A 24,016-nucleotide genomic window follows, 5' to 3' on the forward strand; every position below is an offset into this window, starting at 1 on the left:
GTTCTGACCATTCACAGAACCCTACGCAGGCTCTGTAGGCTCCTTCCGCACCATCCTACAGTTCAGGACTCCTCCCATCTTCTTGGGCCTTGGAAGTATCAAAGTCATTTTGCATAACAAAGACACTAGCAACTAGGCCCAGGCATGCAAAGGCGTCTTAAAGCTGCTTCCTTTTCCCCGTCCCCCAGCCACAAACTCTGGGGTTTGTTTTTGGACACCCCTGTTTCTGTAACACTGAGAGAGATAATAGATTTCAGTTCTAAGTCATTAGTGAGCCCAGAGTCCAACGAGCCTTTTGAGGTAAGATTTGTAAATTTCTAACTAGACGTTTTCTCAACATCTATTAGCTATATGCTAACCAGTATGGAAAATATGAAATTCAAACTATAGGCCCTGTCCAATGGATTCACAAATGGAATTTGTCAGAATGAGAGAGAACCAGAACAAAAACAGTGTGAGGCATGCCCTGAGGAAAAAACAAAAACAAACCAAAATAGAGTTAAGCAGGGGTGAGCCACTGTTACGTATGCAAAGAATGTTAGAGTTGTCCCAAGATATGATTTAGTCATGTCATAGACCTTTTAGGAAGTTTCTTGGGGATGGACTCTACCCTTTATCTAGTTCCCTGCTTTATCCGCCACATGTAAAATATTGTTTACTGCCTAGTGAGTGTTCAGTAAATACTTGCTGACTCACTAACTATGTGGAAACTCAGGTCAGAAAGGCGAATTGGTATGATTAAGGTCACATAGCTGGTTTGTGGTAGAGCTGGATCTAGAAATTAGTTTTGATTTTTCATTCTTTGTTCTATCAAATTTAGGAGGCAGGTCCTGGGAGATGAACTACTTCAACAAATGAAGCCTCCTGTATGCTGATTTTCTTTCTACCTCGCACATAGCATCTCTTCTTCATATATGAAACATTGATAACAAAATCTATCAAATTAATGCCTGAAATGTGAGTCAAGAAACTTGAGTTCTGTTCTCAGTTCTTCTATTCACTTTCTTCATGACTGAGGCAAATTTCTTCACCTGTCCAAACTTGGTTCTTCATTTGTTATGAAAAAGACTAAGGTTCCTTTTAGCTCTTGTGTCCTGTGATTCTACATTTCATGAAAGCGAATGAATTAGTAAGCTTACCCATGGACTACATGTCTGACTGAATATCTTTATATGAGTGTTCTTTCTGAAAGCATGGTCAGAACATCACCCCTATTAGAATCACTGTGGCGATTTTGCAATTGTTAAAAAAAATAAATTTGATTAATAATTGTTGGTTTTGGGGGATTTCCATTAGGCCATGCTTCCCAACCCTTTTCACTTCTAATGCCATGGTTACCCTAAAAAGTAATTATGTGGTTTACAGGGGTAAGAAACCTTAGACGGTCTCTTTGCCAATGCACATCTCACAGAAAACTGCTGTAAGTGTCAAGGGAGAAAAACAAGTTGCAGAAAAATACATATATTATCCCATTTTTTTTCAAGACAATACCAAAACTCTGTACAAGTATGTAAAAATGCCTGTATGAATATGTTACATATTGCATATGATTATGTGAGTGTTATATAATGTGAGTATAGATATACAGTATTATAAGAATATTGAAAGGAAAAGAAGATGAAGGAAAAAACAATATTTTTAATTTAATCTTTATTGTAATTTTAAAAAGTGAAAACACCATATATATGCTATGAATCTATTTATGCAGTTATGTAAAAGAATGTATTTGTATATATAGACATTTTTTAAAAAATGCAGATCCAGGGCCTCTACCTTAGATCCCTTAAAACAGAATCTCAGGGATAGGAGATATGGAGAGTTGGGTACCTGCATCATTAACAAGTATTCCAAGGGATTCTGGAACAATGAAGTCTGTAAAATTTTGCATTAAATGCTAATGTCACTAGCTGTAAACACAGCTTATTTGGAAATTCCCAACCTGCAATGCAGGCTCAGCTGTTTTGCATTGTATTGGAACATAGTAGATGCATAATAAATAGCTGCTGATTATTTGGGTCATTTGAAGGACAGGTGGAGTGTGTGAGGTTCACAGCCGTCAAAGCAGATCAGCTGGGCAAGATCAAGCCCAGGAGAGACGAGGACAAGCACCTGAGACAGTGGGCTGGGCTCCCTTGTCATTTTCAGACATTAAACAAATACTATTTGTTAGACACTAAATATGTGAGGGCATTTTTCTATGTCTCATTTCATTTACTTCTTAAATAACCCTTTATAGACCTACAGAGGTGGAGTAGCACATGTAGTATGATAATCGGGATTTGAACGCATAATTGGGTGTTGAACACTAACAAATTAACCAGACACGAGGCTGCAGCTGACAATTGGATGGTGAGCACAACAGATTGCTTTTTCATTCTAGAATCTTGCAGCTCTGCCACGATCACCTTTCTGTTGTCACTTATTAGTAGACATCAATAGTCGTTTGTGTAGAAGCAGCTTTTCATATATCCCAACCTGGGTCCCGTCAAAGCCAGATTACAGCAAAAGGTGATTTCTGTCCATCATCTCCAGCTAGTGTTTTCACAGGAAGGAGAAAGTATTAACTAGCTGACTTTGCATAGCATAGTGCAAGCCTCTAAAAGGCCAAGGCAACTTCCAAGTGAAGATAATTCTGGCTCTTTGTAGCTTCGTCTGCTAAGTGCTTTTCTCTTGGCACAGAAGGAAGACGAAAATGGGGGAAAGAGATGCTCTCAGTTAAGGGGTGAGGTAACGAACGGTTCAGATAAATTCCTTACACATACCCAGTTTTCAGTAACCTCATCCCTGGTGTTGGAGAGAGTAGGAAAAACATCAGAGGTATATATTTTGCCCCCAAATGTTTGAAAGTAAACAAAAACGGCATCTTTTTGTTGTCCACTAATATTAACTTTATCTCTCGACTTGTGTCCCCTCACGCCCCAAATCATTTCCGGAGAAGTAGCCATTTTGCAGATTCCAGAGGATAGGAACAGGGGCTGGATCCTGGTACTAAACCTTATGCTTCCCAAACCTCCACCGAGCCAATCCGGATCGGTAGCTCCGAAGCTTCACTCCGTGATTTGGAACCAACCTAGAGCTTGAGGGAACGGAAGACCGAAGGCTGGTATTCACAGGTGGGGTCTAGCGTGTGCAAAATTCATTAACTGGGGTTGGGCCCCTCGGGACGCCGACTTCGGCGAAAGCTGCATAAGTCCTCCGTTCCCCGCGCGTCTCCGTTCAGTGCCGGACGTGTGGATGAATGGCCACACCTTCCCCAGGTGGGTAGCCTGAGTCCCAGGCTGCCTTGCCTTCTGGGGCAGTGGTAGCAGTGAACATCTTTTTTGCCCGCAAAAGACCACCTCTTCCCCATACCACGTTCGGCCCCAGGGGCCAATTTTAAATTGATGATAATGCAATCAAGTTCACCTAAGCGCCCTGCTGGTTAAGATAAGACTTGTAATCTCAGTGAACCGAAGATCTTAAGACAGAGGAAGCTGCTCTCCAGCTCAGGCTCCCTCCGCCCTTAGTCCCTATTCAGTCGTAGCCAAAGTCCGGAGCGCGGGATCCCGGCCCGGAGGAACGGGACCGGGAACAGGAGCGGCGCTGCCGGCCTGGAGCCCGGCGCACCGGGCATGCTCAGTGGCGCGGTCGGCTGGGTGGCCCTGCGAGCTGTACCCGGATCTGTACGGCGGCCGCGGCAGCGGCGGCGACGTGAGCGCGCAGGGGGGCGGCGGCCTTGCCTCGTCTCCCTCTCTGCGCCTAGGTCGGGTGGGTGACGCCAAGCGCGAGAGAGATGTCGGATTTCGACAGCAACCCGTTTGCCGACCCGGATCTCAACAACCCCTTCAAGGTGAGCGTTGTTCCCAGCATCTCCGGCCGCCGCAGCGCGTCGTTGTTTGGGAAAACCGGCAAGTTCCTTCGTGCACACTGCGCCCGCCCCTCTGCAACTCCCAGCACCTAGACCTGAGGCTCGGGGCTGCCGCAGCCGTTTTGGAGGTCGCGCCCGGGCCCCCTTGTTTGGGGGACTGAGTGATACCTCCTGAGCTCCACGTTCGGCCTCCCCTCCCCACGTCCCCGACTGAGGAGTGTGGTGCCCTCGCCCTGGAGTGGGCCCGCGCTCCAGGGGCGCTCCTGGCCCGGCTCCCCGGAGCGGCTGAGTGAGAGCCCTGTGCAGGTGCAATTGTCACCTGCCAGGCCAGTGTGGCCGGCCGGGCCGGGACCCGGAGGGGACGAGAGGGGGCTTGCCCTCGGGTAGGGTTGTCATGGAGACTCGAGGCGGCGGCGTAGAGCTGCGTGGGGTGATGGCAGAGGTGTGGAGGAAAGGTGAGGGCACCGAGTACCCTGCAATTAAGAAAAAAAAAAAGGTTGTGTTTTTATTTTTTAACTTGTGTTGCGCCCAGATACCACCAGCGGCGCTGCCACCCCCTCCCTACATTTAGGCTGAGGTTGAGGATCTGATATCAAAGTTAAAAATAAACACCCGGAAAAGAATAGTGCACGTGGACGATCATCTTCCTACCTAGCTGCTCGCAGGAAGGTAAACGACGGGATATTTTCCAAGCTTCTGGTGCGTCACCGGTTCTCTGGGCTGTATGAGGTTACCATTTCCCACAAGAGCTTCTTTCCTTCTTCCAGTCTTATCAGCCACAGCTTGAGGAGGGCTTGGCTCAGACTGGGGCAAAGGAAGCGGAATAAGAAGTTCATCATCTGCGCTTAAATTAATGCAATATCTAAATAAACACCTCTTTAAAATATCCCAGGTTTCTTAATGAACTCAGCTGCTTAGCACGCGAAAGTTGTTTCTTCATTTCCCCTGGATATGCAGTTGTAACCTTATTTTGTAGCCACACAGAATGAAATAGTAACTTTTAAATTTGTGTCCACATAAGTGTCACTACTGGCTTATTTAATTTACATCTCTTACTTCTGGCTTTATCATATTAGGAATCCTGGAAGAAGAAAAATATCGCCATTCTGATTATTAGCCTGATAATTTGATGGAGGATTATGTTAATTAGATCATCCTGGTTATAATTGACAACTTAACTATGAGTGTAGAATAGACCTAGTCATTATTCCTTTGCTTCTAATGTCACTTAAGAAAATTCTGTACAACTGGCCTAGAACTTTCAGGTTTTTACAGATGATATGGTTGCACTTCAAGGAGATCGTTCCCCACCAGAATTTTAATATTTAGTATTCCATCATTCCATTTTGTGGAAATTGGATTATTGTCATAGACGTTCTAAAGAGATATTTCATAACTTGCCAAATGAGTTTTATTTTAAAATATTTTAAAGGTGTAGCATTAAGAACCTGTTAGCTTTTCCTAATTCAGATAATTAATTGATGCTGTTTATTCATCATCTGACAATGTGGTTGTCTATTTCCTATTTGGTCATTCCATTTCATAGCCCATTTTATATAGCTGATTCTCTTGTTAGTGCTTAACGTTGTTTTCTTCTTAGCCCAGACTGCTCTTTTATGACATCTAATGTTGCCATGACGCTTTCTCTTCTGCGTATATAAGGTTGCTATAGTAATTTTAACCCCCAAAATAGTTTTAAATACTCATTCATTGTGGCATAAAATTATAAACCTTTTTTGTTCCTTATAAGTGGATGCACTCAGGATAATTTTTATTCAAGTTCATAAAATGTTACTGTTTATGGTCTTTCCCTGTTTTTGGTGACAGTCACAGCACAGTGCATCAGACGCTGTACCTTTCCATTTGTGTCCATCTGCCTTCCTCTTCTCAAAGTAAAGCTTTACATTTATAGCGCATTCTTTCTACTTTGCCCTTCGTTCTGTGTTCTCTCTAGTTAAATGTAAAAAGTTTCTAGATTCATCTTTGTATTATCTTATGATCATCTTTTTTTTCAAGTGTGTTCTTTCAATATTATAAAATGAAGTTTGTAGTGTCAAAATATATGATATTTCACATTTGGCAACCACCTAATTTCTTCTTGATTAAAAGCTACTTGATTTCTATTGCTTTTTCAGTTTTTTTAAACATTTTTTCCTTTACTTTTATGTTAGGAACATTTTTGTCCTCATCTTCACTTGAGCCATGTCATTAAAATAATTTCTGAGGATAGTGTCTTTAGATAATGTGAATGCAGTGGTTTGCTTGATTTATTAGCTGCTGTAAAGTTATTTGCTGGACTCAATTTGTTTTTTGAATACCTGCTTTATTCTAGTGGTTGTGGTAGTCTCAGTTAATGAGTTTATGGCATTTGAATAGTTTTCATTGTGCATCAAGAAACTTGGAATAACTGGAAATGTGTAGTAATCTGAAAGAAAATTATTAATTATATGGCCATTTCTGATAATTCAATCTTGAGTTGTAATAATGTGGATTTAAAGCTAGAGAGGAAAAACATTTTCTGTATGGTCAGTGTATTTTTTGAATAATTGCTGTATGTTTCTTGTTCTTTTCAGTTATTCATTCTTTCACTCAAAAGATAGTGAAGATATATCTCTGTTTTTAAGGATATTAGTCTAACATAGAGACAAACATGCTTGGAAAGTGAAATAAAAGAAGAGAGTTCAATATCCAGCAGAGATCAGTAATATAGACTCTTATAAGTCAGTGTAGGAGTGTATGAGTAGATGCCAGGAAGAATACAACTTGTTCAAAGAAGGGAAGAGTAAGTGGTCAGAAAATCTTCATGCCTCTTAATATCTGAGTACAGTAATATGTTACTTGATTATGTTAAAAAATTGATTTTGGAAATAACATTTAGTGTAATTTTTAAAGTAGAATCAAAATTTCAAAGTTGGAAAAGGAAAATCTTAAGATGCATTTAGTACTATCTCATTCTATGGATGAAAAAAAGCCCAGAGATATGATATTTTACATTTGACAACCATCCTGATTTCTTCTTGATTAAAAACTATTTGCCTTCCATTGCTAATTTGTAACTTACACATTGTCTTATGTCCAGGTGCAGGTAGTGCAGAACTGGCATTAGAACTTTGATCTCTTGATTTCAAGTCCACTGTTGATGGCACTTTATTTGGTTGCATTTTGTACACCAAAATTCTTGTTTCGTATTGCTGGGGTATTTGATCTTGGCTTTGCCACTAACCAGCTGTGAGCTTTTAGAAAGTTATTTGGCCTTTCTACACCTTAGTTTACTATTCTGTAATAGGTAATGGTACCTTCTCCACGGGATTGTTAATAGGATTAGATGAACATATATTTAGCATGTAATAAGTGCTCAGTGCATGATGGCTTTAATTTGGTAATAACAAGTAGTATTAATTGCAATTCAAGAAATTATATTTAATTATATATAACCATATTATTCTTAGCTTACTAATTTGGTGAAGTTCACATTCTTTTGAATCTTGTAGAGTGCCAGTAGTAGCTTTTTGGCAGGTCATAGTCATGAGGAATTTATTTTAATTTTTATTCTTTATTTTATTTTTTTAAGCAATCTCATTTATTTTTTTAAATTTTATTTATTTACTTTTAGAGAGAGGGAAAGAAAAGGAGAGAAACAGCAATGTGCGAGATATGCATCAATCAGTTGCCTTTCTCATGCCCCTCCCTAACTGGGGACCAGGCCTGCAACCCAGGCGCGCACCCTGACTGGGAATCGAACCTGCGTGACCTTTTGGTTTGCAGGCTGGCACTCAATCCACTGAGTCATACCAGTCAGGGCAGAAATTTAAAAAAAAAAAAAGATTTATTTTGTAAGTTGAAAATTGAAAACCTTGTCATTAAAAAGTGACCCATAATTCAAAGATGTTGTCTGTTTTGTTTTCATTTACATTAAGTGTATGTCACTCCTCTTTATCCATTTACAATTTAAGGTTGGAGATTGGATAGCACTAGGAAAGGATTTTGAGGACTCCTGTGATAGTCTTAACTTTGCAAACTTTTGTTTTTCAACATTAATCTGGACATAGTGATAGTAGTTTATGGTATATGGTATTTTATATTTGGGTCAACTGTGTGAGTTCCCACTCTCTTTCTCAGGTTATTATTTTTAAAAAGCATTTGTTGAGCTGCTGATTATATTTCATCAAATTAAGATGCATCATTATTTACCACTGTCTTAGTTATCTGTTGCTGTATAACAAATAATCCCAAAATGTAGTGGCTTAAAACAATTTGCTCACTGTTCTGTTGTTTGACCTAGACTTAGCTGGACAGTTAATTTCTGAATGCTAGTGTCTGGAGTCACTCATGTGGCTTCAGTCATCTAGCCTAGAGATTTTCTACCCATGTGCTGCAAGAATTTTGCAATAACAGGCAATACCTGACTGTTTAGTCAGGGGCACTGACCTCTTTTCCCTTAGATTGTCAAATTAAAAAATGGCAACAGTTCACACAACAATAACTATCTGGTGTCCATAAATATATAGGTCATATTATAGAGTTGCATCTTATTGGTCACATCACATAATAAGGTTGCATCTGATTGGTTAATTCTCAATAACAGACATCCTTATATAACATTCTGGGCACCTGAATTTTTAAAAAGTCACTTTGGAGCAAAAAGGGAAGGTAATTGCTATTATTATTGTTATTGGAAAGTCAATCAAAATGAAAACTTCTTGTCAGATTAGCAGAATAATAATTTATTTTTTGGCATGCCATAGAATTTTAGTAGTTAGTTTATGTGTGCCATGAGATAAAAAAGATTGAAAATCGCTGATTTAGCCCCTTAACAGGCTGAATGGTTTAAGATGTCCTCACTAAAGTTACCTGGGACTATCAGTGGGGGCAGCAATTGGTTCTCTTTCCTGTAGTGTCTCTACTAGGAATAGTTTAGGCAGTTTAGATAGTGGCAGCAGTGTTCCAAGAGGGAGAGAGCTGAAGCCGCAAAGCTTCTTGAGTCATTTCATTTCTGCTATATTCTGTTAGCCAAAATAAGCCACACAGCCAGCCCGGATTGAAAAAAGGAGTGCATTCCACTTCTTCATGGGAGCAGATGTGTCTTTCTCGATACAGACCTAGGAACTGAAAAGAAACACCAGCATCAAGTGGTGAGACAGGTACAGGATAACCTCAATACACACTTCTGTTCATATAGGGGAGGGGTAGGAGGCACAGTGCTCGTCCATAGCAAGTCTGAAATCCAGCCAGCCTCATGTTGTCATGGCCTCCTACTTTGGGGCCATTGAGTGTTCATTGATTAGGTCCCAGTTCTACCACCTGGAAATCTTTCCTTAATCTTTTACTTTCTTCTGCTTTTGACTCCACCCTCTGAGAAGTCATTTTCCTCTTTAATAAATAACCCGTATTTACGGCTGAGTAGCATTTTCATTTGGCTTCCTACCCATTGAAAATTGGGAGCCCAGAAGCCTCTTTCATTTTGAAATGTTTCTGTTCCTTTTAGTTCGGGCTGGTACAACTCTTAATAGTATCTTGGAACCTTATCAGGGTTTACACTGTACCTTAAAACATCCATAATTCTTTTTGAGACAGTCATTTTTATGTAGGAGAGAGAGTTCAGGGTGCTTTGGATCAACACTCTTAAGATACTTAGAAAACTTTTTTCTAGGTTAAGCATCTTCTATGGCCAGTGAATGCTCTCAGGCAGGTGCAAGGAGAGGCTACTAGTCTGGGTGGGGTATACCTCTTGCAAATGCTGCATTAACAAAACTAGAATGAGAACACAGTTTTATTTTGGTCCCATGAGTCTAACAATAATCATAACTGAGATGATGGTGACTGAAAAATTTTGAAAATAAACTCTTGCTGCTATTACCAAAACAAAGTTTTGGGGGAGTATAATTATTATTTAGTAGTGCTGAATGCAGATTCAGGAAATTTATTGGATATCTTCTTAATATGAATGACCAATGTGATATAGTTCCTAAAAAAAAAACCCACACACACATATATATATATACACACACACATATATATATACCGTCGGCAGCCGTCCGTCTCGAGAGACGATGGTGTAGCTTCTTAAGAGTCTATCTGCACCACCGAGAATGGCTGTGCAGTCCGACTCGGGAGTGACACGGTATCTGTCTCCTCCCGTGTTAAATCGACATCTTGCGATGACGCTGGAGTGTCCTCTCCAGTGAAGCTGAAGCTACAGAGCCTGGGCAGGGTGATAGGGAGGGTCTGCTGTTGCCCATGCAGCAGAACCCCCCTCTCTTCGCAGCTGAAGGGTCCAAGGGAAAGACGGAGTCAATACAGCTTGGCTTCAGGTGCGCCGCAGGAGTTGCCGGTGTTGACTACAACGTCAAACCGCCTTAGGGACTCCGGCTCCGGATTTTCTGTCGGGGTTTACTCCCTTAGCCTTTCCCCTGAAGAGGTATGCCGCAAGGCAGCGGAGGTTTTTTGAAGTCAGAGTTTTCCTTCTCTGATGTGCCCTGACTGGAAGATCGAACCAGCGACACTTAGCTCGCAGGCCGACGCTCAATCCACTGAGCCAAACCAGCCAGGGTTACATATATATATATATACACACACACATATATATATATATATATACACACACATATATATATATGATTAATGAAATTAGTGATCATTTTCTAAAAATGAATGTACAGTATTCTGTTCTGGCCTATCCCTTGGGTATTATCTTCAGTTCCAAGTGCATATTTAAAGAGAGGTTTGAACAAAGTAGGATATGCCCGAAGAAGTCAGAATACTTGACAGGTTCTTAGTTGGTTGAGAGAATAGACCCATTCTGGCTTCAGAGAAAAAAAGATCTAAGGCTAATTGGCAGAGTTTACATGAAGATAGATTTTGTCCTAACATAAAGATTTAAAAGCATCTATTAGAATAGCCTGACAATGCTTTTTTTGGTATGGAGTTCCCTGGTACTTGAAGGAGTTCAAGCAGAATTTGGATGACCTATCGGAGATGCTGAGGTAGAGATCTTTGTGTATCAAGCTTTTTTACTACTTTGAAGTTTATAATTATTATATTTTTGTATTAGTATGCACCATTTTGTGAATGCATAAACTCTTATCTTTTAATCTATTGTATATTAAGATTCAGTCTCTCATTTCAGCAGGCTTCCTGTTCTAGGTGCCTACTGAGGGAACAGCCCTAAATGGTCCCTTACACAGAGGTGATCATACCCTCTATTGTGTTACTCCTGCCACACTGCCTCAGCTGATCTTACTAAAGGTACCTGGCCCAAGAGAAGCCAGACTCTCAGATGATTAGGAACAGATAAATTGCTTAGTCCCAAAATTCCACCCCAGTAAAAACAAAGATATATATTGGGTGGGCCAAAAAGCCTGTTTAGTTTTTTCCATAAAATAAAAGACACAGTTCTCATTTTCACCAATAACCTTATTGATTTGGATATTTTGAGTATGTTGTCTATCTCCTCTGTGGTATAATATTGATTATTCTCAATTAATGTCTCAATTTGATCGCTATCAGCTGCAACTGGTCTACCTGACTGTGGAGCATCACTTACTGAGAAATCTCCAGCATGACACTTCATAAACCATTTTTGATACGTTCGATCAGTCATAGCACCTTCTCCATACACTGCACAAACCTTTATTTTGCATTTCAGTTGTGTTTTTACCTTTATTGAAGTAATAAAGCATAATATGCTGAACATGTTGCCTATCTCCTTCCATCTTCAGTATTAAAATGGCTACAGAAAAATTCACCAATTAAAAAAAATGCACACTGATATGACAACTGTCAGAATACAATCTAACAACATTGTCTTAAATGGAGTTAAAGACAACTAAGCGCTACTAGATCCATCTTATGGAAAAAATCAAACACACTCTTTTGGCCAACCCAATAGTTAACTGCTGTCTTTCTCAGGAAAGTGAACTGAAGGCACAGAAAAGGTCAGGTAGTTGTAGTGGGAATAGTTATGGAAAGACACGAGGATAGAGCCCGATTATCTTAATCATAAAACCCTGGAGTAGAAATTGTCTGATGGGACTTCTGAGGGTCATTTTCTAGAATTCCTGTCCCTTATTAGAACTGCTCTTGAACTACCAGAGGTGTTTCCATGTCTTGAAGAATTCCAGCCCTCTGTGAAACCTGGCATCTTTCTTTAAAATACTCTTCTGTCCCCCAGCATTTGTTTCATTCAACCAGGATTGCCAAAAAGTAAATGCAAGGCAACATTTTCTTGCAAAAACCATGATAGAATTAAATCTGTATTTAGACTTAATACAGATTTAAATGATAGAATACAAGTTTACATGATATAATTAAACCTGTATTTAGTTTTTTGTGGTAGAATAGAGATGTTTTTAAATCACAAGGGGGAGATCTTCCAACTTTCAATAGGTGTGTGAAGTAGAAGATGTTGTGGAGGATGATTGGATTTGACTTTGTACCAAGTCTTACCACTTGTATTTTGTTTCATTTGTTCCTACTGAGGCAGCCTGACTGTCCTGTACTTTCTGACTTCACATGGTAGACCAGTGTGGAGCCCCTGCTTCTGTTCCCTGTGCAAGAACCACCACAAGAAATCTTTATAGACCTGTACATAGAGAACGACCCAATAATTTTCTTCCTGGTATTTGATCTTGGATGCTTTTAAGAGTTAGTGTTGGTAGCTTATCAGTTCATGGATATTTATTTGGGCTGTTTCTACCTTTTGACTTTTATGAATAATGCGCACCACACACACACGCACACACGCACATGCACACACACACAATCTGTGTACAAGTTTTTGTTTGAACCATTTGTTTTAAAATCTCTTGGGTATATACCTAGGAGTGGGATTGCTAGGTCATATGGTAACTATGTTGACTCATTTGAGGAACTACCGGACTGTTTTCCAAAGTGGCTGCACCATTTACATTCTTGCCAGAGGTGTATGAGGTTTCTGCTTTCTCTGTATCCTTTGTCAACACTTGTTGTTATCTGTTTTTGATTCTAACTGTCCTAGTGGGTGTGAAGTATCTCATTGTGGTTTTGGTTTTCATTTTCTTGATGACTATATGATGTTGAGCATATTTTAATGTGTTTATTGGCTATTTTTATTTCTTTGGAGAAATGTTTATTCAGATCCTTTGCCTATTTTATAATTGCATTGTCTTTTTTTGTTATTAAGTTGTAAGAGATTTTTATATATTCTGGATACAGGTTCTTTATCCAGGTATATGATTTACAGATATTTTCTTCCATTTGTTGACTGTCTTTTTATTTTCTTGTTAATGTCCTTTGAAGCACAAAAGTTTTAATTAGGATTAAATCCATATTATCTATTTTCGTGGCCTGTATTTTGATATTTTATCTTAACCCTTTGCTAAATCTGAGGTAATGAAAATTTAATCCTGTGTTTTCTTCTAAGAGTTAGATAGTTTTAGCTCTTACCCTTCGGTTTATGGTTAATTTTGAGTTAATTTTTGTTTATGGAATGAAGTAAGGTTGAACTTCATTCTTTTGCATGTGGATATCCAGTTGTTCCAACACCATTTGTTGAAGAGAATGTTCTTTTCCCATTGAATGATCTTAGTACCCTTGGTGAATATCTCTGTACTCTTTTTAGATCTATTTCTTGCAAAAAATAAAATATTTATCTAAAAAGTCCCTTAGATTTCATGCAGAATGACTCCCAAATACCTGATGATTGTCCCTGGAGTATATATAATACGAGTATATTAGCTTGCTGGTTTTCAGAATTCCTAGAGCTAGTGTTGCAACTGCTTCTAAATCTCTTGCTTGCTTTAAAGTGTTTTTTAAACAGTGTAATAATGGGTTTTACACCTGTTTTAGAACATAATTTTGCATACACTATCAATATTACCAACTTGATTTTTTGCTTTTCCTTGAAAGAAACACTTCATTTTACAAAATGTAGATGAATTACTGAATACATTTTTGCATATAACAAAAATATTAGAACCCTTCAACTAATAAAGCAAAGGGATAAGTGTTTATCATAAGGCGTTGTGCATTTTGAGTATTGTGAGACCAATCATTGAGTATTGGTGGGATCAAACTAGAAAGAAGGGATTTGTAGTAGTTATACACAGATCATTTTAACTTGATTGATAGTTAAACAAGGAAGAATAAATTCAACATTTGAATGCACGTAACTTAGTATATGTAGCTATTAAAGGTTTTTGCTTATCAAACACAGTCAAAACAATGAATATAGTAGAAGCATTATATACACAACAAATAATGGCAGTTTCTACTTTCTCTAAGAGAAGTAAGTAGTGGCCCAGTTCTTTATATGCTGTTGGCAGCCATTTTACCTGTGAGAATCCTCTCGTGGTGGTTAGAATACTCATATGGTGATTTGGAATATATGCAAAGTGGTGATAAGTGGAAGGAAGTGAGAGGTGATGGGAAAAGAGCAGCAGGAATATTGCCAGTCATATCCAGGAGCTTGTGTACTAGTATACTTTTACTACCATTTAGTAGTTCTCCTAGAGCTATTACTACTTGTTTCAGCTTGATTTAGTCAGTCCTGTGGTTTTTATTTATGGCCTAGCCCTAAATTATGGCATTTCAATCATACAGTTTAGTGGCATATTATAAAAATGCAAATTAACATATTCCCCAAATTAAAAAGAAGTGTTTTACATGCTCTTTCTATTTGGTTAAAACAACTTTTTATGGAAATGTTTATATTTGAATCTTAGGGGAACTTAACCACCATGTACAGTTGAGTTCACAGGAAAATGTTCTGTGAACGATATATATTGAAGACAAATACTTCTGTGTTCTTAGCCTGGTGTTAGGGGGATTAGAGGAAGGAGTGAATAAAGTTTGCAGAGATTTGTCTTCCACGGTAGAGGGGAATAGGTAAAAGGGTGCCTCTGGTACCAGGCCACCTAAGTTTGCTTTTTTGCCTCCTAGCTGGGTGACCTTAGACAAATTACTTACTTTTTCCTGCCTGAAGGATTTAGGTTTGTTTGTTTTTTTTACATTTAGAGCTCCAGAAGAAGGTTTTTTTTGTTTGTTTGTTTTGTCCCTTCCTTTCTTTCCTTGAATCAAGACAAAGATGGGAAGCTCTTAAAATAATAGATAAAGAAAATATGCTGCAGGATTCTTTTGGTTGCAACATATGATTATTTATTCTACTTCTTTATTTTATCCCTGAATTGCCTATATTTTCTAAGGCAGACTCTAAATTTTATTAACTTTTAAACTTATGGGTAGTAACAGAAATAGTAACAAAAACAGAACATACAAATTACTGGTTGTCTTCCAAAGCTTAGGGCTTTTAGGAGCTATAATATATCACAGCTTGACTGAGCGTAATAATGAGAACTCCTTTTATCTTATGACAAATGACCTTGTGATGTAAGTTTTGCTTAAATGTTGGAAAGTTGTGCACTTGGTTGTTTAATATTGGTGATTTTTGAAGAGGATACGTAGTGTTCTTTTTATTATATTTGAGTGTAATAGTTTCTAAAGTTATGATTATTGTTCAAAGTCATGGGAAGCTAGCAGGAGATGAATTCTTATTCCCATAACTGGAATTCTGAACATTTTACCCCACAGATATGTTGTTGTAGAGAATGCTTGGATTTGTTGGTGCCATGACTTTAAGTACTTGCCTGGGGCGCTTCACCACCCTATTACCAAGAGTAGATTATTTGTTTAGTCAGAATTCATTTCATAAGAAAATGTTCTATGAACTAGACATTTATCCTCAGGTGGAAAAAACTGCATTTAAGAGTTAAGTGCCTATAATATGACTAAATTACTAAGACCTTTTAAAATTTGTTCATATTCTTTGCTTGGCATATTTAGTGGTAATTGTTCTGATATTTTAGTATTTAATATACTAAAGGAGCAGATGACATGATACTGTATATAGAGAACTTTAAAGATTCCACCAAAAAAATTGCTAGAACTGATAAATGAATTCAGCAAAGTAGCAGGATACAAAACAAATATCCAAAAGTCAGTTGCATTTAAATACACCAATAATGAACTATCAGAAAGAAAAACTAAGAAAACAATCCAGTTTACAATTGCTTAAAAAAATACCCAGGAATAAATTTAACCAAGAATGTAAAAGACTTGTACTCAGAAGAATACAAGACACTGAAGAAAACCATTGAAGAACATAAAAATAAATGGAAGTGCATATCATGCTCATGGATAGGAAGGATAACATCATTAAAAAGTCCGTACTACCCAACACAATTCCTAAGAAGATACCAATAGAGTATTTCACAGAATTAGAACAAATATTCCAAACATTTATATGGAACCACAAAAGACCCCAAATAACCACAGCAATCTTGAAAAAGAAGAACAAAGTTGGAGGAATGATGCTACCTAATATCAAACTGTACTATAAGGCCACAGTAAACAAAACAGCATGGTACTGGCATAAAAATAAAGATGTAGATTAATGAATCAGAATAGAGAGTCCAGAAATAAGCCCACACCTTTAAGGTCAATTAATATTTGCCAAAAGGCAAACAGTTGCAATAGGGTAAAGATAATCTATTCAATAAATGGTGTTGGGAAAATTGGACAGATAATGTGAAAGGAAGAAAGAAAGAAAAGGAAGGAAGGAAGGAAGGAAGAAATTAAACCACTTTGTTACACCATACAACACAAGAATAAACTCAAACTGGATTCAAGACTTAAATGTTAGATTTGAAACCATAAAAATCCTAGAAGAAAACATAGGCAGTAAAATCTCAGACATTTCTCAGAGCAATATTTTTTCTGATATACTGTATCTCCTCAGGCAAGGAAAACAAACAAAAAAATAAAATGGGACTACATCCAACTGAAAGTGTTTGTTTAGCAAAGGAAACCATCAACAAAATGAAAAGACAACCCATTGGGAGAACATATTTGCCAATGATATGTCTGATAAGGGGTTAATATCCAAAATTTATAAAGAACTTATGAAACTCAACACACACACCAAAAATCCAATTAAAAAATGGGCAAAGGACCTGAATAGATGCTTGTCCAAAGAGGACATGTAACTGAACAAAAAAACAGAGGGTTGGTTGCCTGCCCCCACAAAAGCCAAACTTGTGAGGCGGATGCTGGTGCAAAAAGATAGAGGTTTTATTCAGGTGCTGCATGATCTGGGAGAATGGCAGACTACTGTCTCAAAGCCCATCTCCTCAACAAGACCAAGACAGAAGTCATTGTCCAGAGTTCCTGCTCCAATTTAAAGTACAGTTCTTTGGAGCCTGCATATGGTTGCTAAGCGGTCACAATCCCCATCCAGGTAGCTTATCTTGTTCCTGGCTACTGTTCATTTTTGGGTCCCTTCTGGAGCCTGCATGAGGAGCCACAGGGCCATGCGCCATGCGGCTGCTAGGGCTGCAAGGTTGTGTACTTCTGGGAGAGGGTGTGATTGGACTGGCCAGTGCATCACCAGGTGGGTGAGAGAGAGAGAGGCTCCCTCCTGGAGCTCATGGACCATGTGGCTGCTAAGGCCATGTGTCCCATGGAGAGAACAGGCAATTGCACCACATGAATTCACATCATGAGCAAGCAAGTGAGTAAGAGAGAGTGACTTCTTTGTTCCCCTGGGATTATATTATCTTGTGTGTGGGATGAACCAGGTGCTTTCTCAAAATGACCAATCAACTTCCCAGACTTTGATGTTCTTCTAATGGGTCCACTATCCAACCAATTCCTTCTGTCCCAAGGCTAGACTGATAGACCTCTTTGGTCTAGCGCCTCCCCTTGTGCCATTTTGACTTATGTGTTGTATGTGCCTGCCTTCCCCTGGTTCCATCTCCAATCTGGTACTAGAAAAGGTGGGGAAGGGCTTTTTCCTGTCCAATGATCTTGCTAGCTTTTTGTGCTTGGGCCCTATTCATTGATATTTCTAGCTTTCGGTGCGTTCAGTGTAGAACCTTCCCCTGCCACCATCTTGGCTAATGGGGGAGATTCCCTGGCTCTCTGGACTGTCTACTGGTAAAAGACATGCAGAGGGCCCATAGACATGAAAAATGCTCAGTGTCACTAATCATCAGAGAAATGCAAATTAAAACTACAGTGAGGTATCACCTCACATTTGCTACTCTGTTATATAAAAACAGTGGGTTAGGAAGCTTCTGTATAGGTCTCTTGTTACCTTTTGTAATTTTGAAAAACTTAGAAGAAATTTAGCTTTATCTGAGTTTGTTATTTTTAGCTGACAATTGAATTTGCCCAAGTGGATGAAAGTGAAATTATAATAAAAGCTGGTCTTGAAAAAATTGTCACGTGTAGATCAACAGAGTTCAATGGAAATACAGAGGGGTAGGCAAAAGTAGGTTTATAGTTGTGAGCACGTGAAACAGTTTATTCTTGTATTATTATTTATTAATTATTATATTATTTATATTACAACTGTAAACCTACTTTTGCCCACCTTGTATTTTGTGCTATATATATAATTTAAAAATTTCTAGTAGCCATATGGAAAAATACCCAGGGGAAATTAATATATATTTTGTTTAACCCCCCAAATCAAATTATTTTTCTAGCACATAACAATTAGATAGACTACATTGTCCTGTGTTACATCTTTGAAATCAGTAACATGGTGTGTTTTATACTTTCAGCACATTTCAAGTTGGACTGGTTACATTTCAAGAACTACATTTGGCTAGTGGCTACAATGTTATAGAGCACAGGTCTAGATGAATAAAATGTATCATTACAATAGTAGATGGCTTTTGCACTTTGAATCTCTATATACTGTCCTTACATTTTGTATGTTTTTGCCTCCTTTGTCAAATATTAATTGACCATAAATGTTTGGGTTTATTTATGGGCTCTCTATTGTGTTCCATTGAATTATGTGTCTGTTTTTATGCCAGTACCATGCTGTTTTGATTACTGTGGCCTTACAGTGTAGTTTGGTTTCAGGAAGCATGACTCCTCCAACTTTATGCTTCTTTCTCAAGATTGCTGTGGTTATTTGCAGTCTTTTGTGGTTCCATATAAATTTTTGGAATATTTGTTCTACTTCTGTGAAATATATTGTTGGTATTTTGTTAGGAATTGTGTTGAGTCTATAGATTGCTTTGGGTAGTATGGACATTTTATGATGTTAGTCCTTCCTATCCATGAACACAATATATGTTTCCACTTATTTGTATCTTCTTCAATTGTTTTCTTCAGTGTCTTATAATTTTCTGAGTACGCATCTTTTACATCCTTGGTTACATTTATTTCTAGGTATTTTTTAAAAGCAGTTGTAGATTGGGTGCTGTTTTTTATCAAATGCTTTTTCTGAATCTATTAATATGACCATGTGGTTTTTATCTTTTGTTTATGTGGTTTGTCACGTTTATTGATTTGCAGATATTGTACCAACCTTCTATTCCTAGATAAATTCCACTTGATCATAGTGTATGATCATTTTTAATGTATTGCTGTATCTAGTTTGCTAATATTTCATTTAGGATTTTAGTATCTGTTCATCAGGGATATTGGCCTGTAATTTTCTTTTTGTAGTGTGTTTCTCTGGTTTTAGAATTAAAATAATGCTGGTCTCATAAAATGAGCTTGGGAGCCTTTCCTCCTCAGGTGTTTTCTTTTTTTTGTGTGTGTGTGTGTGTGTGTGTGTGTGTGGTTGTTGTTTTTTGTTTTGGAGTAGTTTAAGGATAGGTATTAGTTCTTCCTTGAATATTTGGTAAAATTTACCTGTGAAGACATGCAGTCCAGGACTTTTGTTGGGAATTTTTTTATTACTCCTTCAATTTCACTCTTTGTCTCCTCATTTTGGCTGCCTCTTTCTGTTTGTTTCTATGTATTAGACAGATCTGTTATGACTCCCAGTCTTCATGGAGTGGCCTTACGTAGTAGGTGTCCCGTGGGACACAGTGGCATAGCATAGTCTCCTCGATCACTTGTACTGGGTGCTCTAGGAATGTCTCTTGTGTGGGTTATGTGGGCCCTCCTGTTGTAATTGAGTCTTGATTTCTATTGGCCCATTCATGCTTAGGCAGGCTGGCTGACTGAGACTTGACCCTGACCACCACCTACCATGGTGTCAGAGCTGCTGTGCAGGCAAGTGCTAACCACAGGAAGTGGAATTCACCTCAACTGGGGTTAGTGCCGGCTGAAATCTCCCTTTCGATATGTTGTTTCTGAAGCTTTTTGGATTTTGCTCTGATGTTGTCTGAAGCTGGTCACTGAGTGTGTTGGTTCTGGGTCTCTTGGGAGGGACACTGGTGTAGGCCAGTATCAGACAGTGTCTGTGCCTGGCTCTTGGCTACCTGTTTGGAGCTACAAGCAATCCGCAATTTGTGGCTGCTTCCGCTGAGCGTGGCTGTGTGCAGAAAGAATGATGCTGCACACCAAAGCCAGCTTTTACCAGCCCCAGTTGGGCGCGGGGGGCAGGTCAGCAAATGTCCAAGGCACCCAGATGAGATCAGCTTCTGGCTGCCTCCTGCTTGCCTCCTGCCTGCTTCCTGCCTGCCTGCTGCCTGCTTCCTGTCTGCCTCTTGCCTGTTAGGCGCAGCCACTGGAAGAACTTCTGGCAGAGTCCAGATGATGAGCCTAGTGCATCTTCCCTGAAGGAGAGGAGCCATTCAGGCTTCAGGGAATGTGGTGGTTGTGGCTCCTGCCACACAGCCACAAGGCTCGGTCTGTCCTGGATTTTGCTCTGACCTTGGAAGGTCAGAGCCAGTAAGAGTCAGGCGGATGGGGCCTCTGGAACCCGGTGGTTGGGTTACACTCAAAGTTAAAGTTACACTCAAAGGAGCCTAGCTTCCAAGCCTATGCCATATACTCACTATTCTGTTCTGCATCCTATAGGTAATCATTTTTATTAGGTTTTGGTTTATTTTTACTTTAAAAAAATATATGTAAACACAAAACAAATTTATTTTTATCTTCCTTTGTGAATAAAAGGTAATATCTTATTTACACTATTCTGCACCTTTTTCACTCACTCCATGGTAATGTATATATCTCATTATACTATTTTACAACTGCATAATACTCAGCTGCATCGTATATCATCAGGTAAATGTCCCGTGGCTTACTCAACCATCTTCTTCTGCTAGACATTTAGTTTGCTTCCATTCATTGCCAGTATATATTTGGAATACATTTCAAGAAATGAAATTATGGGTAAAGTATAAATACAGATGCAGTTTTGCTAGCTATTGCCAACTTTTTCTTCATATAGCTTGTAAGTTTCTGTTTCTATTAGTAATCCATGGGAACCCTTGTTTCCTTACAACTTTGTCAATAGAGTATGTCAGACTTATGGATTTTTGCTAATTTGGTAGTTGAGAAATGATTACATCAGTGTAGTTTTTTTAACTGGTGTTCTCTTCTTGTGAGTGAGCTTGAACATCTTTTTACTTATACTTTTGAACTATCACCATATTTCTTTATTTTTTTAATATATACTATTTCTTAAGGAGGTACATCTGGTTATTAATGTTACTATTATTTTGAAGAATCAATCTTTGGATTTCCCCTACTCCCTCCCGACAGGGCAGTATTAATCAGTCAAGAAACAGTATTACTATTCATGCACGATTAAATTAAAAGGACCTATGTATCTACTTCTTGTATTCAAAGAAGTCACAATCTAATTGTGAAAAAAGACTTGCATGAAGATCATCATTGTTCAGTGAAATAAATGTTAATAGAGATAAATACCAAGCTCTGTGGGCGCACTGGGCCTGGGATGGAGTGACTTGGGTAGCAGGAAAATATTAAGAAATCATTGGTTAGCATATTAGGTTGCTTTTGGATTGAGTCGTTAACCCTTTGAGTGCCAATGTTGCTGTGAGTGACGCTGACAAATTTTCCCCAAAGTGCCAGTGTCTCTCCCAACAACTCTTTTTTCAATGGCTATAAATATAAATAACAATGGAATAATTCATATTTTATATTTTGTTCTCTTTTTTTGTACCTCAGGTTATATAGTGATATAACTTTTTCTTATGTTGATCCAAATTTCAAATTTTTATGCTTGTTCAAATACTGACATATTAATTCTGTTATAATTTTTACTTACATTTTAAACAGTCCTTTTAATTTCATTTATCTTTGCAATAATTATCAAAACTATGCAGTTTGCATGATAAGCTTTTGCTAATGGACATTTTCATTGCTTCACGGTATAGCGTTAGCATTTTGTTTATAAACTGTTTTTCACTGTTGATATCTATTGATATATGTCTCTAGTGTGAATGCCTTTTGTGTTCATTTTTTTTGGACGTTATGAAGTTTTCTTTTTTCAAAAATTTATGCACTATTTGGCATACTTCTTGCTTGTTATCCATGTTGCTATGTGTTTTTTCAAATTATAATCATAGGTTTTATATTGTGCCATATATTAAACTTCAAAAGCCATATTGAAGGAAAGGATTTATTTTTTCTAAAATAATTGTTATAATAAAATAATTTTAATGCAATAAATTTTTTTCTAAATTGCATCAAAGAACACTGCTTACAAAAGAAGAGTGTATTTATTATAGGTCGTGAAATTTTGAGCAAATTATTATGAATGATAATGTTTTTATAGACATTTTTCATAAACTGCATTTCTCAGCAAAATAGCCTGGCATTTCTCACACGAATTTTAGCAATTACGCATGGCACTCAAAGGGTTAAGGAAGAGGAAGAGATTGCTGAGTGTACACTGCTTGGAAGAGTATCCCTGCTAAGGAAACAATGCCAAATATGGTGTCTGAGGGCTCACAGTTCACCTGGTTTTGTGGGTCTTAGAGGGGTGGGCATTGAGACTGCATCTGGACCATCTCGACCTGCTAACTCTCACTTGTTGACTGTAAACCCACTTCTAAATAAACTGCAACAATGCGAGCTCTAAGAATTTGATTGCCCTGGCCAGGTGTTTTTGTTGGTTGCAGCGTCATCCTGTATATCGAAAGGTTGCAGGATTGCTCTGCGGTCAGGACACATACCTAGTTTGCAGGTTCAGTCCCTGGGAGGGGCATCTGTGGGAGGCAAACAGTCGATGTTTCTCTCTCTCTTTCTCCATTCTTTTCTCTCTAAAATCAATAAAGACATATCCTCAGGTGAGGATCAAAACAAATTTTTTTTTTATTAAAACATTTATTTCTGTTTTTTAAAAATTTCTCCTGAGGCACACATCCCCTCTTGATAATCTTCCTGCTCCTCATTTTTAGTAGACATGGGAGGGGAACCCAATGAAGGAGAGTGATTTTATTCCCTCCTTCCCATGTTATTGTAGAGCAGTCCTAAAGCTTTTATTTTTGTCTGCGCTGTACTCTGAATTTATCTTTTTGGTTTTTGCCAAGTTTGAGGTTCCTTATTCAGCAGCTGGTTTCAGCAGGAGGATCTGGCAACATGAGGGTGATTGTGAGAAAGTTAATGAGGCTGGAAAGGTAGGAGGTGCTGGGCTACCTGTAAGTGAGAGCCTTGTGTCTCATTTTGAGGAATTTGTATTTTATAGTTAGTGGAGAGCCTCTAAAATTTTTGAAATAGATGAGGGACAGAGGAGAGGGGTTGGAGGAGGGGAATAACAAGTTTAGCTATTCATTTTTGAAAGGTAACTTTGATGACTATGTCGAGGAAGATGGATAGGGGAAGATAGGTATAGTCAAGAGCAATGGTCTCCAAACTAGCAGCCACAGAACACCTGGGTATAGGAAACTGGTCTATGTTGCAGTGGTGAATGTAGCTCAGCCCTGGTTTGGAAAGCTCACTGGTGCAAGGCAGCACATAGGAGCCAGGCCCGCACATCGGCTTTCCCGTAGGAATCAGGCCTGCATTATATCTATACTGCTTAAAAGCTTGCTAAAAAACTTCCTCACCCTGAGCTGCTTAATGTGTAACATTAAATAAAAGGTGTTTAACTGTAATGTATAACTTTAAAGTAACTTCTGAAGGTCTATTCTGGACTGCTTTAAGACCAGGATGTGGCCAGATCTCCCATCCTTATCATTTTCTTGCATGCGCAACATTCTTTTCTTTATTATCTGTAAACAACCATATAAAGCAACCTTAGCAAAGGGATTTTTAACTTTGATGTGATCTGTCCAGAAAGGAATAAAAACCTGTCCAGGCAAGGGTCTTGGTGCTCTCATTGATTTAGGGAGTGGCCGTTCTGTCCCTTTTCTCCACCACCTTAGTGCAGTCCGTGTGATTTTGTTCATCGTATCCACAATGCCGTGAACA

The 24,016-nt window shown here is 38.5% G+C and overlaps 1 protein-coding gene across 2 annotated transcripts in view; it reads left to right on the top strand.

Annotated features, from left to right (window-relative positions):
• Positions 1–3,238: 3,238 nt before the first annotated feature.
• Positions 3,239–24,016, top strand: part of SCAMP1 (secretory carrier membrane protein 1) — a 92,557-nt gene continuing 71,779 nt past the window's right edge. Inside the window, exon 1 of one of the 2 annotated variants that reach the window (XM_090276407.1) lies at positions 3,239–3,829. In XM_090276407.1, the coding sequence (XP_090132533.1) occupies positions 3,773–3,829 (57 nt within the window). In that variant the 5' untranslated portion in view covers positions 3,239–3,772. The remainder of the gene's footprint in view (positions 3,830–24,016) is intronic. The other variant, XM_090276406.1, reaches the window with a different exon arrangement.

The sequence above is a fragment of the Furipterus horrens genome, unplaced genomic scaffold, assembly GCF_987537825.1.
Source record: "Furipterus horrens unplaced genomic scaffold, mFurHor1.1.pri manual_scaffold_5, whole genome shotgun sequence".
Classification (NCBI taxonomy): domain Eukaryota; kingdom Metazoa; phylum Chordata; class Mammalia; order Chiroptera; family Furipteridae; genus Furipterus; species Furipterus horrens.